General features: G+C 40.4%; 1 protein-coding gene across 1 annotated transcript; it reads right to left on the bottom strand.

Moving 5' to 3' along the window:
* Window positions 1-4,800: 4,800 nt before the first annotated feature.
* Window positions 4,801-8,672, bottom strand: LOC308081580 (thioredoxin-like). The gene is made up of 5 exons (XM_080457947.1): window positions 8,641-8,672; window positions 7,372-7,476; window positions 6,682-6,747; window positions 6,201-6,266; window positions 4,801-5,115 (listed from the first exon to the last, which is right to left on the bottom strand). Exons 1-5 carry the CDS (start codon window positions 8,662-8,664, stop codon window positions 5,050-5,052), a joined length of 327 nt encoding a protein of 108 aa, XP_080314073.1. The 5' UTR covers window positions 8,665-8,672; the 3' UTR covers window positions 4,801-5,049.
* Window positions 8,673-14,233: the final 5,561 nt, after the last annotated feature.

The raw sequence follows: 14,233 nt of genomic DNA, 5'->3' as shown, positions 1-14,233 counted from the left end.
CCCACACACACGCACGCACGCGTGTGTGTGTGGACGCGCACGCGTGTGTGTGTATGCTTAGTTACTGTTACCTGTCGTGTCTCACCTCCCGTATGATTACCGGTAGTCATGTTCTCCTCCTGTGTCCTCTTAGTCCCCCAGCCTATCCCAGTGTTGATTGTCTGTTGAGTTCACCTGTGTCTTATTATTTCCCTGTCTATTTAACCCTGTGTTTGCCCTGTAACCTTGCCTAATGTTACATGTACTGTAGTATGTCTTGGTGTCAGTTCCTTCTAGTCTGTATTCCCACCTTTTGAGTTAATAAACCCTTTAAACCGACCGGTTCAGCCTCTGTCTCTCCTGTACTTGGGTCCTACATTCTGCCCTGACTCAGACCGTGACTGTGACATCATCAATATCACCGTCCCACCAGGTAGAATGCTGTGACACCAACAATATCACTGACCCCCCCAGACCCACCCGGGCGCAGCTGTGCCACTATCAGTGGTGGAAAAAGTACTCACATTTTGTAAAAGTATCAATACTGCAATGTAGAAATACTCTGTATCTGAAAATACAGCATTGGTATCAAAATGTACTTACAGTACCAAAAGTAGAAAGTACTCATTATGCAGAATATCCAATATTTCACAACTTTTCAACTGTATAAAACTGAAAGTGTAAAAAATATTTTGAAAATAGCAGATCTACAAGCTCACACCACCCACTTGGGGTCGCGGGAAGGTGACTGGTGGGGTCGAACATCGACAACTGAAAAAATAAAAATGTGTCTTTCCCAAATAAGTATTTGTTTTAAAAAACAATAACATTTGAATGCATTTTCTGTCTCTTTTTTTTTTATTATTATTACGTTTCTGGCAATAGATAAAAGCCATATACTTTTTACAAGTACAACTGTGTACAGAAACACTTTCAAGTCCATGAATGCTTATTTTTTTGGATAGGCTTCACTTCAACATTGAAATTGCTCATTAAAACAAGGTGGGGTTGCTATAAATTTGCCACCAAAAATGGGATCCTGGTATGAAAAGGTTTGAGAATCCTTAACCGAATGGGTAGCTGTTTGCGCATGTTTCAACCAGCAGAGGGCACAAGAAGACATTGAACAGAAATCAAGCTGACTATCTTTATATGTCACCAGCAGGCAGATTTATGGGAATAGAGGGGGGGCGCTAACTACTTCCTGACTTAATATAAGGGACTGTAGTCTGTTCTCACCAAGCGGGCCGAGGGGTCCGGCTCGCTAGGGGCGAGCTTTCCACACCAACGGGGCGAGTGTTCTGCCACTGGGGGCGAGCGTTCCGTGAAAGAAAATGGGGGCGAGTGTGTTTTGGGGCGAGCATTCACAGTGATTACACACTGTGGGTTCCAGTTTGACTGTTAAACATTTAGGAAGTTTGCAAAGGAATGGGACTTGTTTTTCTTTGACACAATCACAAACATAGAAGACAAAACAAATAAAAATGGAATGAGACTTTAAACGTGCAATGACATCACCCAGACACAGCCATGGATAAGCATTCTACAGTGGAGTTGGAGTGAGGTGAGATGGGCGATGGTCTGTTGTGAGTGTTGGTGCACTCTCTCTCTATCTGTGTGGGTGTGTGGTACAGGTAGTGGGGGGTATTGAGTGTAGAGATTAACCAAGGGACACAACTGTGTTGCAGGGCCACATTGGAAATAAGTGTTTCATCACGCTTAGATGTGTATATCCTGGGTTTAAAATATATTGTGATTACTTGCATTTCTTTTACCAAAATAAAATAAAATCAACTAAAGCTGTCAGATAAGCTGTTGCTGAAGACAGAGGTTTTAAAGGCAGGACTCGGGAACAGTGGTGCTCCCAAATCCCAATCCCATCTGATCTGAACCCCATTGCCCAGCCAGCAACTTCAAGTCCCCAGTCATCACCTCGTCGCTTTGCTCTCTGCATCAAACTCCTTTCAGTTGGTCCTGGTAGACATTATCAGGTGCACGATACAACTGCCGAGATCTGTCTGGATAAAAGGTAGCCACATACAGTATGTGCATGATTAAATTATTCTACTTTGAGTGGAAGCCTACAATGAGGAGCAAGAAAAACAATTATCAATTGAATCTTACATACAAAAGACTTACCAGGGTTTATTTTCAATGTGCCAGCATTGATACCTTCATTGCAAATGATGCAAGTATTATGGTAGATCAAGTGTGCCAGCTAGCACTTGAACTACTTTACACAGACAATGCCCTGCGTCTTTTCTTCCTGTCTGGCCGTTGGTCTTGCTCATCTTGCTCTAAAGAATAGATTATGTTTAAAGTTTTTATTAAATTATGATGTCACTCACAACATAGAATAGGATTGAAATCTGCAAGTGGCAACTTTCATCACATTGAAAAAAACGTACGATTTCCAGTGGATATACCACTTGCACGACTGTATAGCTCGGTTTTGCATTCCAAATGGTATCTTAGTTTGGGGTCATCTCAGTTTTTCCAGTCCTCATGTAGTCTTCTGATTAATGCTGCATCATCCACACTCTCAGAATAAGACAACATCTGTGCATAGCCTTTTTGGGTGACTTTTGAGAGCTTTTGAATCTCAGTCTCAGGACCACCACAGATGAAGCACCTTAAGCCACAAGTACAGAATCCTCTTCCATGTTGTCTACTAAAAGACAAGTGTCATGATTGTTTAACTAATGATTGTTCAATGTAAGCAATAGGCTAGAGAAATTTGACATTTAAATTCACAGTAATCAAAAGTTTTGCCAGCAGAGGAAAATAAATGCCAAAAAGTAGATAAACTACCGTACCTTAAAATCGTCCAGACATATTTGCCAGGATGCAACACTCCCGCTCCTTCCCCACATGCAGACAGTGTATCCCACTGAGCATGTGCACAGTAGGTGTACACTCTTATCAAGTGTTTAGCAATATTTTCTTATTTTATTTTTCAGAATAGAATCAATTCAACAACACCCCAATCCCCTACCATTGATTATACACTGATTATACACTAACAATAACCAATATACCAATATTAGATGGCCAGGGAGACATTTTTACTCAAAAATAATGGTTGGAATGGATTCAGCACCCCTGAAAACCCCTAGTTAGACACCTCACAAGACTTTTATTTCTTTTCATATTTTTCACCCAAGCCCTCTGGGCTCCTTAACTTTGATTGGCTCTCCAGGATTTTCCACGAGGATTTGGGTTTGCACTAATTGAGAGGTGATTCTAGACACCTATAAGAACACATTGGTGAAGAAAGCTATTGGTAGTACATTTTTTCACAGATGGTCCAAATATTTTGCTAAAATTCCCTAACTATTATATTGGTGTTCACTTGTTGGCGTGTTGTTTAGCCCACATGGCATACGAGCTCTGCCATGCAGATAGGCATTCATATTGTACGAACTAAACATTAAATTAATATTTCGTTCATAATGCAAGCTGCAGTGCCAGCTTAAATGAACCAAATTAACATAATTTACACATGAAAAGCAAAAGCATTAGGTCCGTTACTTATTTTCATTTATTAAATCCACCAAATGAGGATGACATACAGAAAAATCCTATCATCAATATTTTTTTCCCTCCATTCAAATGGGACAGCAGAGTGACAGGAACCTGAGGGCAGAGAGGGAGGGATGACTCGCTGATGACTCGGCACTCCTGATCTCGGGTGAGGACAAGTTGCAAGTTGAGGATGCTCTCAGCTCCGAACTTTCCAAAATCCGTACCTGGCTTACCGATAACAAACTGTCACTACACCTTGGGAAAACTGAATCCATTCTCTTTGGGACCAAACATTCCCTCAGTAAGATGAAGGTTAATGACTTCAAGGTCAAAGTCGATGACACAATCATCTCTAGCAAAGAAGAGACTACCTATTTGGGATGTATTCTTGACAAATACCTGACAGGAGAAAGCATGGCAACAAAGGTGGTCAAAAGAGTAAACCAGAGAACCAGATTTATGGGCAGAGTTTCCTCTTTTGTCAACCCTCAGGCCCTCAGGACCCTCTCAGGGGCCCTGATTCAGCCCCTTTTTGACTATGCTTGCTCCTCTTGGTACTCCAACACCTCAGTGTCACTGAAGACTAAGCTTCAAACCTCCCAAAACAAACTGATTCGACTACTTCTCGGACTGGGGCCCATGACCCACCTCTCTCCCACTCACTTTGCCAGCCTAGGCTGGCTCAGGGTGGAAGACAGGGTTAAACAACAAAAAATGGGACTGGTCTTCAAAATTGTAAATGCAGATTTGCCCGAAATGCCCCCTATACCCGGTTATCTGTCAAAATACCTCCAAAAAGTTAGTGACACCCACAGTCACGAAACTAGAGGGAGCGTAAACAACAATCTGGTACCGCCCACCCATAAAACAAACATGGGCAAATTCTCCTTCTACAGCACGGCCACCAAGGTATGGAATAGCCTAACCCCATCCCTCAAAAATTGCAGTTCGTTGGGCTCATTCAAAACAGCCCTAAAAACTCATCTTTCTGGAGGCCATAAGAGGAGGTAGTACCAGTTTCCCTGTAGACAGATGACCCCCCTCCCATTTTTTTGGGTATATATATATATTTTTTTTTCATGATGCTTTTTTTGTACATAGTGGTATTTTTTCTCTGTTTTTTATGTTGATTTGAACTGTTTGGTTGCTACTGTATGTCCATGAAATTAATTCAAGGACCCCAACGGAAACAAGTCCGATAGGACTTTTTTGGTCGGACCTTTTAGACAAAAGTATTATAAATGTAACTGTGTTGTTTTTTGCCAAATAAAATTTTCAATCAATCAATCAATGACATGCAGCCACCCATTCAGACTAAAAATTGTTGTTTTTAATGAAACCATAACCAATGTTCACATGGTGCACATACAGAAAAACAAACAATGAAGTTTTAGAAATATTTAAGACATCATGATGGGGTTCAGAGGATTATTGCCATGGAACGTCTCCAGGGGTTCTGTGGGAAGAGTGTTGGCTCCCGTTCTTTTCTACAGTTGAGGTGCATTGGGATGGGAGGTGCATTGGGATGGGTGGAAGGGCTTTCTCTCATGACCGTAGAGCTGTCACTTTCTCCACCAGCTTGCCATAATTGACCCCAGAGAACTCCTCAACCTAAAAAGAAAATATGCATTAAGGCAGGGGTCTTCAACAGGGGGTCCTCAGAGTTACTACAGGGGGCTCGGCAAATCTTTGTGTGATAGGATCATCCTTTTTACATGAACCACTTGAACCCTAGCATACTGAGGGGAACTACACACTCACACGATCTACAAGCTCACAGGTGCTTGTAGATCAGCTATTTACAGCAAATACGTTTGGTGTAGAGGGAAAAAGGAGCAAACCAAGTACAGAGCCAAAGGTCAAGTTTACTAAGCACTGAGGATTTAAGTGGTTAAATGTCTACAATTGTATACAATGTATTAAGGGGTCCCTGCTTCATCTCTCTCTCAGCTAAGGGGTCCTTGGCCTGAACAACGTTGAAGGCCCCTGCATTAAGTGATAATACAGTTTGACCCTGGACCTCCGCTTTGACGGTCTTGGGTCACCCTGGGTCTGGGTTTTTGTTCCAATAATGACCACCTCATTGTACAGTATCCCTCTTATTATACACCTAAAAAAAAATAAGCTTTTATTATCCAAACAGCATCTGCTTCCACAGCAATGCAAACAGAGAGAGCATCTCTTGATTGATCAAATAAGAATAAAGTATTCAACAAAGCTGTATAACAGTTAAACGAAAAAGGGAAAAAAAGCCTGCCTTGTTACACATTTAATACTGATGTTTTCTTCGAGTCTCCACTGCTCAAATAACTGATGATTATTCCTTAAGTCGCGCGTAGCCAGACAACTATTCCACAATCTCCGAATACTATATAGAGTCTGGAACTACACATCCTAAAAGCCGTTCACAAAAATATAAATTCAAAATATCTCTACATATTATATTATAATAAAAATTTCTGATAAGCAGCAAGCTATAGATGCTTCAATTATTTTGATTTATATGAGAACGAATTTGCGCAACTTTAAAGACGAAACGGAAGCCGGAGGAGGCGTCACATCCGCTTTATCCTCTGATCATTTTCAGAGCTTCCGTGCTCCAGACTGTATATACTGTACTGTAAAATTGTGGGAGGCAACAGTCTGGCTTGCGAGATTAGTTATTCCTGAACACATACTTCAACTAAATAGCTTACCATCTTTCCATTCTTGTAGAACTGGAATGTGGGCATACACTTGACTTTACATTCTGCTGACACGTCCTGAGAAGGGAGAAGAGAGAGACGGTGAAAATGCTTGTCAGACATTAAAACGACCAAGACCTTGTATTGAGTTCTTAGATGTTGCATTCGCTGTTGCGTTCACTTCTACATTTTCCGCTTGTTGATGACAGGAGTATCAACGTAGACGATGGTTGCCATAGCAGCATTATACACAATGTCAATCCACAACCACACGGTTTGGTGAGATAATAAAAGAGGAAAATAAGCATGTCACCGTGAGTAGCAAGAAATCAATATTTTCTCTTGTTGTGCTGCGCCCATACACCCATAGAAAAGAAACTAAAACTAAACTAGATGTTGTAAATGAATTCATGTTGAGAAACTGCACAGCCTATTTCTTGCCTTAATGTTGCCAGAAACTGGTGGTCTGTATAGGTAAAACACACTGACTTACCGCTGCCACATCCACATTGACCTTCAGGAAGACTACGTTCTTGTTCTCTGCTTTTTCTGCCAATTCCTATGGGAGAATAGATTACATCAGCATGGAATTGGTTGATGATATACTGTAGATGTTTGAACTGACCCAGTAAAAAAAAAGAGACATGTAGACCTGATGGCAAAACAGTATATCATTTATATATATAAATATGTTAGTAACAAATTCAAACAATTCCCTGGTTAAATAATGTCAAGGGATTCTCTCTACAGAGGTTTTCATTTAAAGTAGGCATCGTCTGGATTTCCCAGACTGTTTATTACAAAGTGTTATGGATTTTCAAGTCTTGATGGAGTGAACTCAAAAGAGAAGTAATAATGAAAATATGGAACAACAGCTACAGTATCTGAGCCCACGCTGGTTCTGTCTTCTTTGACTCAATTCCAGTCCAGTCTACATCCTAAACCACTTTCAACCTGGCGTCCACATTTTGGGCGAATATAACATAGGCAAAATCTTTCAAAAATAGAGAAATAGCACATCTACCAGCTCACAACATATTGCTCAGTGACAAGCTAATTGGCTATGGCTATTTTCATGCAACACAGTTGTATGAAGAAGTCTAAAAACAGGGCTTAAGTGATTAAGTCTGTCTATGCTATCGATGAGCTCCAACTCTGCAATCACAATCATCTGATCTCTCACCTTGAAGCGAGGGGCAATCTGTTTGCAGGGGCCACACCATGTGGCTGTAAAGTCCACCACCACTAGCTTGTCCCCAGCTTCCACCAGGATGGCACGGAAAGAGTCCTAGAGAATGTCAAACATTATTATACTATGGGTGACAGACAGATCACATTGCATTCTGTTTGTGTGACATGCATGTTGCAAAGGTTTTGAAAGTGAAACTGGTCAAAGTCACAGGCCTGCCTTGAGACCAAGTGACATAATATTGTGACATTTGTCACCATTGACATGGTAGTACTGTAAATAGACAGCATGTAAACTGTAGGTTGTATCAATGTTAATCACAAAATAAGTAATACAGCAATTGTGTTTAAGTTTTTAATACAATGAATACATCTTCATTTCATGTTCCATATTTATGCCAGACAAAGAATTGTTTGCAAACGTGTATGAGCCAGAAAGAAGGTGTGTAAATGTCACAAATATAAAGTGGACAATGTGAATTTGAGTGGAAATGTATGCCTATAGGTGAATTGATGTTTTGTGTACATAACAAGTTTGTTCATATAGAGTCCTATCCACAAATCCACCATTTAACGTCTACAATCCACAGTATCAAAACCATTGGTGTTGTGTGCCGCATTCTGTTTGTGTGACATGCATGATGCAACGGTTTTGAAAGTGAAAATGGTCAAAGTCACTGGCCACCTACTGTACTTGCACACGCCAATACAAGCACTCAGTACAAGCACTAGATTGTATTCTGTTTTACAGTGGAACATATTTTAGACCACATTGTGATTAGACTTGAATAGTGATACTTGTAACCATTGATGGTGCATAAATGAACTGTATTAGACCTTAATAATCTAAAAACAATCTAGCAAGAGACAAGTGTAGTGCACTGTATTTATTATCTAAATGCAGGCTGAATTATTCTGTTGAAACTAAAAGCCCCTGCAGACCCCTATACAATCTTAGAAAAGTGTGACAGGATTGCAAGCTAGGATGAGAGCCGAAGAAGACATGACATTGATTTTAACATGAATATAAAATGTAAGGCAATCATGTACAGAACATTTACACACGCTACGCCTGTGATATCATAACTATAACACACACTCAACTCTAGAAATAGAAACATACATTTTCCCGGCTGGATGGATGAACAAATTGGCGCCGATATATCCTAAACAATAGCACTGCCAGAGCCTAAACCAAAACGTCTTACTGGATGTGAAAACGACATTACGAAAATATGAACATAAACAATAGCTAAACACTCACCAGGTCTTTAACTTCACGAACCATGGTGACTGATGACGGTATTTCTCTGGATGATGATGATCAGACTGCTGGCTTGGACTAGAGGTAGAGTGATCCTGTCTGTCTGCCTGTGTTGCTTTATTTTTTTATTTTTTTAATATCTTTTATTGGTGAAACAGGTGGTACAGAGAAAGAAGAAAATAAAATGGTTAACGGTATCAACATATCACCATGTTTCTTTTTTACTTTTATGGGACAAGACAGGACACAGACAAGACTGAGAGTTGACAAAGGGCAACAAGAGACTAACCAAAACAAAAACAGCTAAACAAAACAAAACAAAACAGAACAGGACAGGACAGGACAGGACAGGGGTTTACTCAAACAAAACAGAAGTAGATAGGCATATGCATATACATATACGTAAGCACGTGTGAATACTTATACATACATACCTACATATATCTACAACCGGGATACAATGAGGCGGGGTTGACGTAGTGTCAGAGGTGCTCACCTCAGAGAAGGAGTATTTCTTTTCTTTAGGATCAGTCTGGGTCAAGGGACGTGAGGGTGTTAATGAATTAAATAAGTGGTTGCCATCTATCATAAAAAGTGGCAGTTCAGTCAGACAACTCTTGGATTGGATTAGAATATATATTTATTGAGCAAGCTTGAGCATGGATATAGCAAGCATAAGGAAGCATAGTTTGGCGTCAGGCCTCTGAATCCATTCACTCCCTGTAAGAATAACATTTTAATAAATGTTACATGCCAAATAGCATTTACAGGGAATGAATAAAGACCCCCACGGGGACCTAGAAACAGAACCTACAGGTGGATGCCGGGGAGGCGGTGGGATGAGACTATTCATGGTCAGCAGCATACGTAGCAAGCAAGGGCAGCAGATCCGGCAGGATCTCGGCAGCAGCAGCAGCAGCGTCGCACGTCAGAGCAGCAGAAGAGCGCAACCAGACTGAACAGGTAGGCAGAGCATTACTTATAACCCACCGACCAGGAGAAGAGTGCATGTGACTTAGTCACCTGATCGGTTAGCCCAATCCCTTGAGTTGCCTGGCCTGAACTAGCTCCGTAAACTGCGCCTCATTTGAGCCTCTTAGAGAGTATTTGACCTTTTCTGATGATAGAAATTACATTAAGTCCTTGAGCCAGGAAATGGTGGATGGTGGGTTTGGGCCTTTCCAATGCAGGAGGATACGCCTACGGGCAATGAGTGAGGCAAAGGCTAGGACGTCACGTTCCTTCCTGGAGAGATCAGCTAGTGTGTGGGGCACCCCAAAAATGGCTACCAAGGGGCATGGGTCAAGGTTGATATTTAGCACTTTGCCTAGAAGAAATTGGACCAGAAATCGGCCAGCTTGGGACAGGAGAAGAACATGTGGGTGTGATTGGCAGGTGACAGGCCGCACCTGTCACAGGCATCGCTCGTTCCTGGGAAAAGGTTACTAAGTTTGGCTTTTGTGAAATGAACCCTGTGCAGAATTTTGAACTGGATTAGGCTTAAGCGGGCACAAGATGATGTGTTATTGACCCTGAAGACTGCCTCTTCCCACTGGGCATCTGCCAGGTCAGACTCAAGCTCCGTTTCCCATTTACCTCTGACCCCCGCGAGCAATAACACTTTCAGTGATGATATGATGTCGTATAGGGACGAGATCCCGCCTTGAGCTTTTGGGAGAGAAAGTATTTTACTAACCGCTGAGCCTATTGGGGACTGGGGAAAGGGTGTAAAGTGGGTGCGGGCGTAGTCACGAGCCTGGAAGTAGCGGAACAGGTGGGAGTGTGGTAAATTAAACTTGGTGCGGAGAGCTTCAAAGGAGGCAAATGAGTATAGGTCTAAGAAATGGGTCAAACCTCTCTCTCTCCATAGGTTGAAGGCTGCGTCTGAGCTGGAAGGTTTGAACAGATGGTTGTTGCAAATCGGGCTGTAAGACGAGGCGGTCTGGAGCCCGAAGTGTTTTCTGAACTGATTCCAGATTTTAAGAGTAGCGAGTACAACTGGGTTTCTTACATAGTCAGGGCAACGAGAGATGAGAGGGGCACAGACGAGCGCCATCAAAGAAGATGGGTATGCAGAGTGGCTCTTCATTATGCACCAGTTAAGGGAGGGGGAATTATGCCAATTATGAATTCTCTGGAGGTTAGCTGCCCAGTAGTAATTTTGGAAATTGGGCAAAGCCAGACCACCCTCGCTTTTGCTCTTCTGGAGAAGGGCTCTACGCGCCCTTGGACTCTTGCCCGCCCAGATAAATGTTGAAATTGTTTTGTCTAATGTATGAAAAAATGATTTAGGTAAGAAAACTGGGAGGGATTGGAAAAGAAACAAAAACCTTGGTAAGATGTTCATTTTGACGGAATGGATTCTGCCTGCTAAGGAAATGGGGAGAGAGTCCCACCGATTCAGATCGGACTTGATTTCCGTGATTAATTTTGTGATGTTGTGCTCGCCTGTGTTGCTTTATGGCACTTACTACAGAACCTCCCCTTTGAGGAAACACCACAGCATGCACTTTGATCATTGGCAGCTCGTCAAATCACCATGCAATCAATCACCAATCAATTATCACAATGATCAACCTTTGTTTGATCAACCAATCGCCATACAACCATGCTTGTTAAAAAACAATAAAACAAAAAGGATTTCATTTTCCAGATACATATCGATGAAGAGAATATCGGATGTTTCAGCTCTTAACCACTTAAACCCCTATGGGTAACCGGAGTCCCTCAGGGCTCAATACTAACTTTCAAAGCTTTAACTGAAAATAGCAGATCGACAAGCTCACAAATTAATGCCGAGCTTGTCGATCTGCTATTTTCAGTGAAAGCTTTCCCCACAATACGATGCTGGGGTTTAAGTGTGCTACAAAGTACCGTAACTAAGTAACTAATAGTAGGTAGGTAGACCTTAAACCTAGCAACTATCACAAACATTTCATGGTATAACAAATATAAGTCAACAGAGTTAACATTTGTTACCTTGACAAAAACACATAATACTGTTTATTTGGTGTACTGAGAGTTGACCCACTTCTACCTGGTGTCCTTATTTTGGGCATGTGTTATAAGTGAAAACGTTGTTTAAAGCTCACAATGCATTTCATTGCGAGGCATTGTGAGCTCGTAGATCGGCTATTTTGGCTATTCATCATACAACGAAGTATATCGTCTCTGTCGGGTGGAAACCATGTATGTCCAAAACTGTTTTATTACTATTTTAAAAACATTTTAAAATAGTGAAAATAGCCGATCTACAAGCTCACAATGCTTCGCGATGCGTTGTGAGATGTAGATCGGCTATTTTCACTACTTTTGTGAAATACTCTTGTATGATGAAGTAGGGCAGGGGTGGGCAGCATTTATTTCCAGAGGGCCATACTGACTTCAATAAAATGAGTGAAGGACCACACATTGTACAATTGAATTGAAACTTGAAACACAAGGCGCTGAATGATGTTAAAACTGCATGAATTTGGTAGACATGCCAGACTACTTTAGAATAAGGTCCTTGCTTTCACAACAAAATGTTGATCTTTCTTTTTGTATCACTCTGGTGTACTCTGTACGAGGTTACAATGAAAAGATTACATAAAACAATCCACGTCAATGTCGTATCTCATCTTATCTGATATGCACCACTCCATAGGTCACTGATAAAACACGTTGCATTCACAATGCATTCATTATATATGGACTCACGGCAGACTGTTTCACTGTTACATTATAAACATAAAACATTTAAGTACATAAGGATGGAGGAATGCAGGTATTAGTGAAGTGCAACAGAGCCATATCAATATTTTTTTAACATTTAAAAGCAATGAATCCGTTAACTACATGACGGCAGAATGCTTATTTTAAATGACAACAGTCACTGTGTAGGACTACATACAGTTCGGAGCACTACGGTACTGTATCAAATAGCTATGTTGCAGATCCAGTAGTCGCTGGTGCAAGACAAAATAAATAAGAGAAATCTGAAATGTCAACTTTTTATCAGAGCTACTGCATGTGTGTGGACGTCTCTTTATTGAAATTCTTTATTCGGACTAACCCCTTGAGATGAACCATCTCGTTTTCAAGGGGCTCCGCAGTTACAGAATACATACTAATACATTTAGGAAACAGAACAAAACAAAACATAAATAAACAGGACAAAACAACATCAATCAAGGGGGGAAAACAAGACAAAACATACAACAATAACACAACAACAATACACAAAGCACATACAGTACATGAATGAATTATTGTGTCATAGATCTGTTACTGATAATTAGTGAAAACATGAGCAGGTAGTCTCAAGGTGAGAGGACAGCGCAGTTTTAAACAATTGAGGAGATGATATTGACCGAATATGAACAGGTAGGTTGTTCCAGTCAGAAGGAGCTTTAAACCTAAAGGATTTTTTGGAAACCGAATTAAATACACGTGGAACATCAAAGTAAACTTGTGCACAATGTCTCAGTTGGTGTCTAGAGGTAAAATGATTCATATACTGTTTGAGATACTGTGGGTAATTAAAGTAGATACATTTAAAAATGAACTGTAACCAATGCTGCTGTCGTCTTACTGTGGGAGATGGCAAGTTAAGGTTTTCATACATGGTACAATGATGAGTCATATAAGGACAGCCAAGAACAAATCTACATAAACGGTTGTATATTGTATTAAGTGGAAGAAGGTTATTTTAGATGCAGTCTGATAGACTACATCAGCATAATCCATAATAGGAAGTATGAGTTGAAGTGCAAGTTTTTTTCTAACTGTAAGTGTAAAACATTTTCTGTTCCGGTAGAGAACACCAGTACTAAAATCTATTTTTCTAACAATGTTGTCAATGTGACATTTGAATGTAAGTTCAGAATCAAGCCATAGGCCCAGATATTTAATGTGATCAACTCTATGCAGTTGCGTACCGTCAAGACAAGTGATATTATATGATTGATTTATGGTTTTTATAAGATTCTGTTTAGTTCCAAAAAGCATAGTGTTTGTTTTTGTTTTGTTGATGAGTAATTTATTTGCCGAGAGCCATAATTCTAGATGATTGAAATTTGATTGTAATGTTGACTGGATTTGTGATATGGTAGTTTGTGATGTATATATTACTGTGTCATCTGCATAGAGTTGCACATTACAACCCAAAAAAATTTAGGGGAGATTGATAAAAATAGAAAACAAGAGTGGGCCTAAGGTTGAACCTTGCGGTACACCTCGTTCCTGCACTGCTAAACCAGATTTATTGTCCTGTATAACAACACACTGTTTTCTGTTGTGAAGATAGGAATTGAACCAAAGTAGGGCATTGCGTGAGAGACCAATAGAGTACAGTTTGTCTAATAGAAGGTAGTGGTCGACCAGATCAAATGCTTTTGTTAAATCAATAAAAATTGAGCCTGTCAGATTATTATTACCAGATGCAGAAAAAATATCGTTTGTTAATTTTAATAGAGCAGTAGTTGTAGAATGATTGGAGCGAAAACCAGATTGAAAAGGTGATAAAATATTATTGTTGCTAAGATATTTAGACAATTGGTTGTAAATTAGTTTTTCGAAAATTTTTGCTATGGAACAGATAATTGAGATTGGT

This window comes from Gymnoscopelus braueri, assembly GCF_963280865.1.
Source record: "Gymnoscopelus braueri genome assembly, contig: SCAFFOLD_92, whole genome shotgun sequence".
NCBI lineage: Eukaryota > Metazoa > Chordata > Actinopteri > Myctophiformes > Myctophidae > Gymnoscopelus > Gymnoscopelus braueri.
This window is presented reverse-complemented; position numbering and strand designations above follow the sequence as displayed.

Bases quoted from the DNA above. Each gene is read 5' to 3' on its own strand.
- LOC308081580 (XM_080457947.1), bottom strand. From the start codon at position 8,664: ATGGTTCGTGAAGTTAAAGACCTG. The intron at 6,748-7,371 runs GTGAGAGATCAG...ATTCTCCCATAG, and splicing joins AGATTGCCCCTCGCTTCAAG to GAATTGGCAGAAAAAGCAGA. The intron at 6,267-6,681 runs GTAAGTCAGTGT...CTCCCTTCTCAG, and splicing joins TCAATGTGGATGTGGCAGCG to GACGTGTCAGCAGAATGTAA.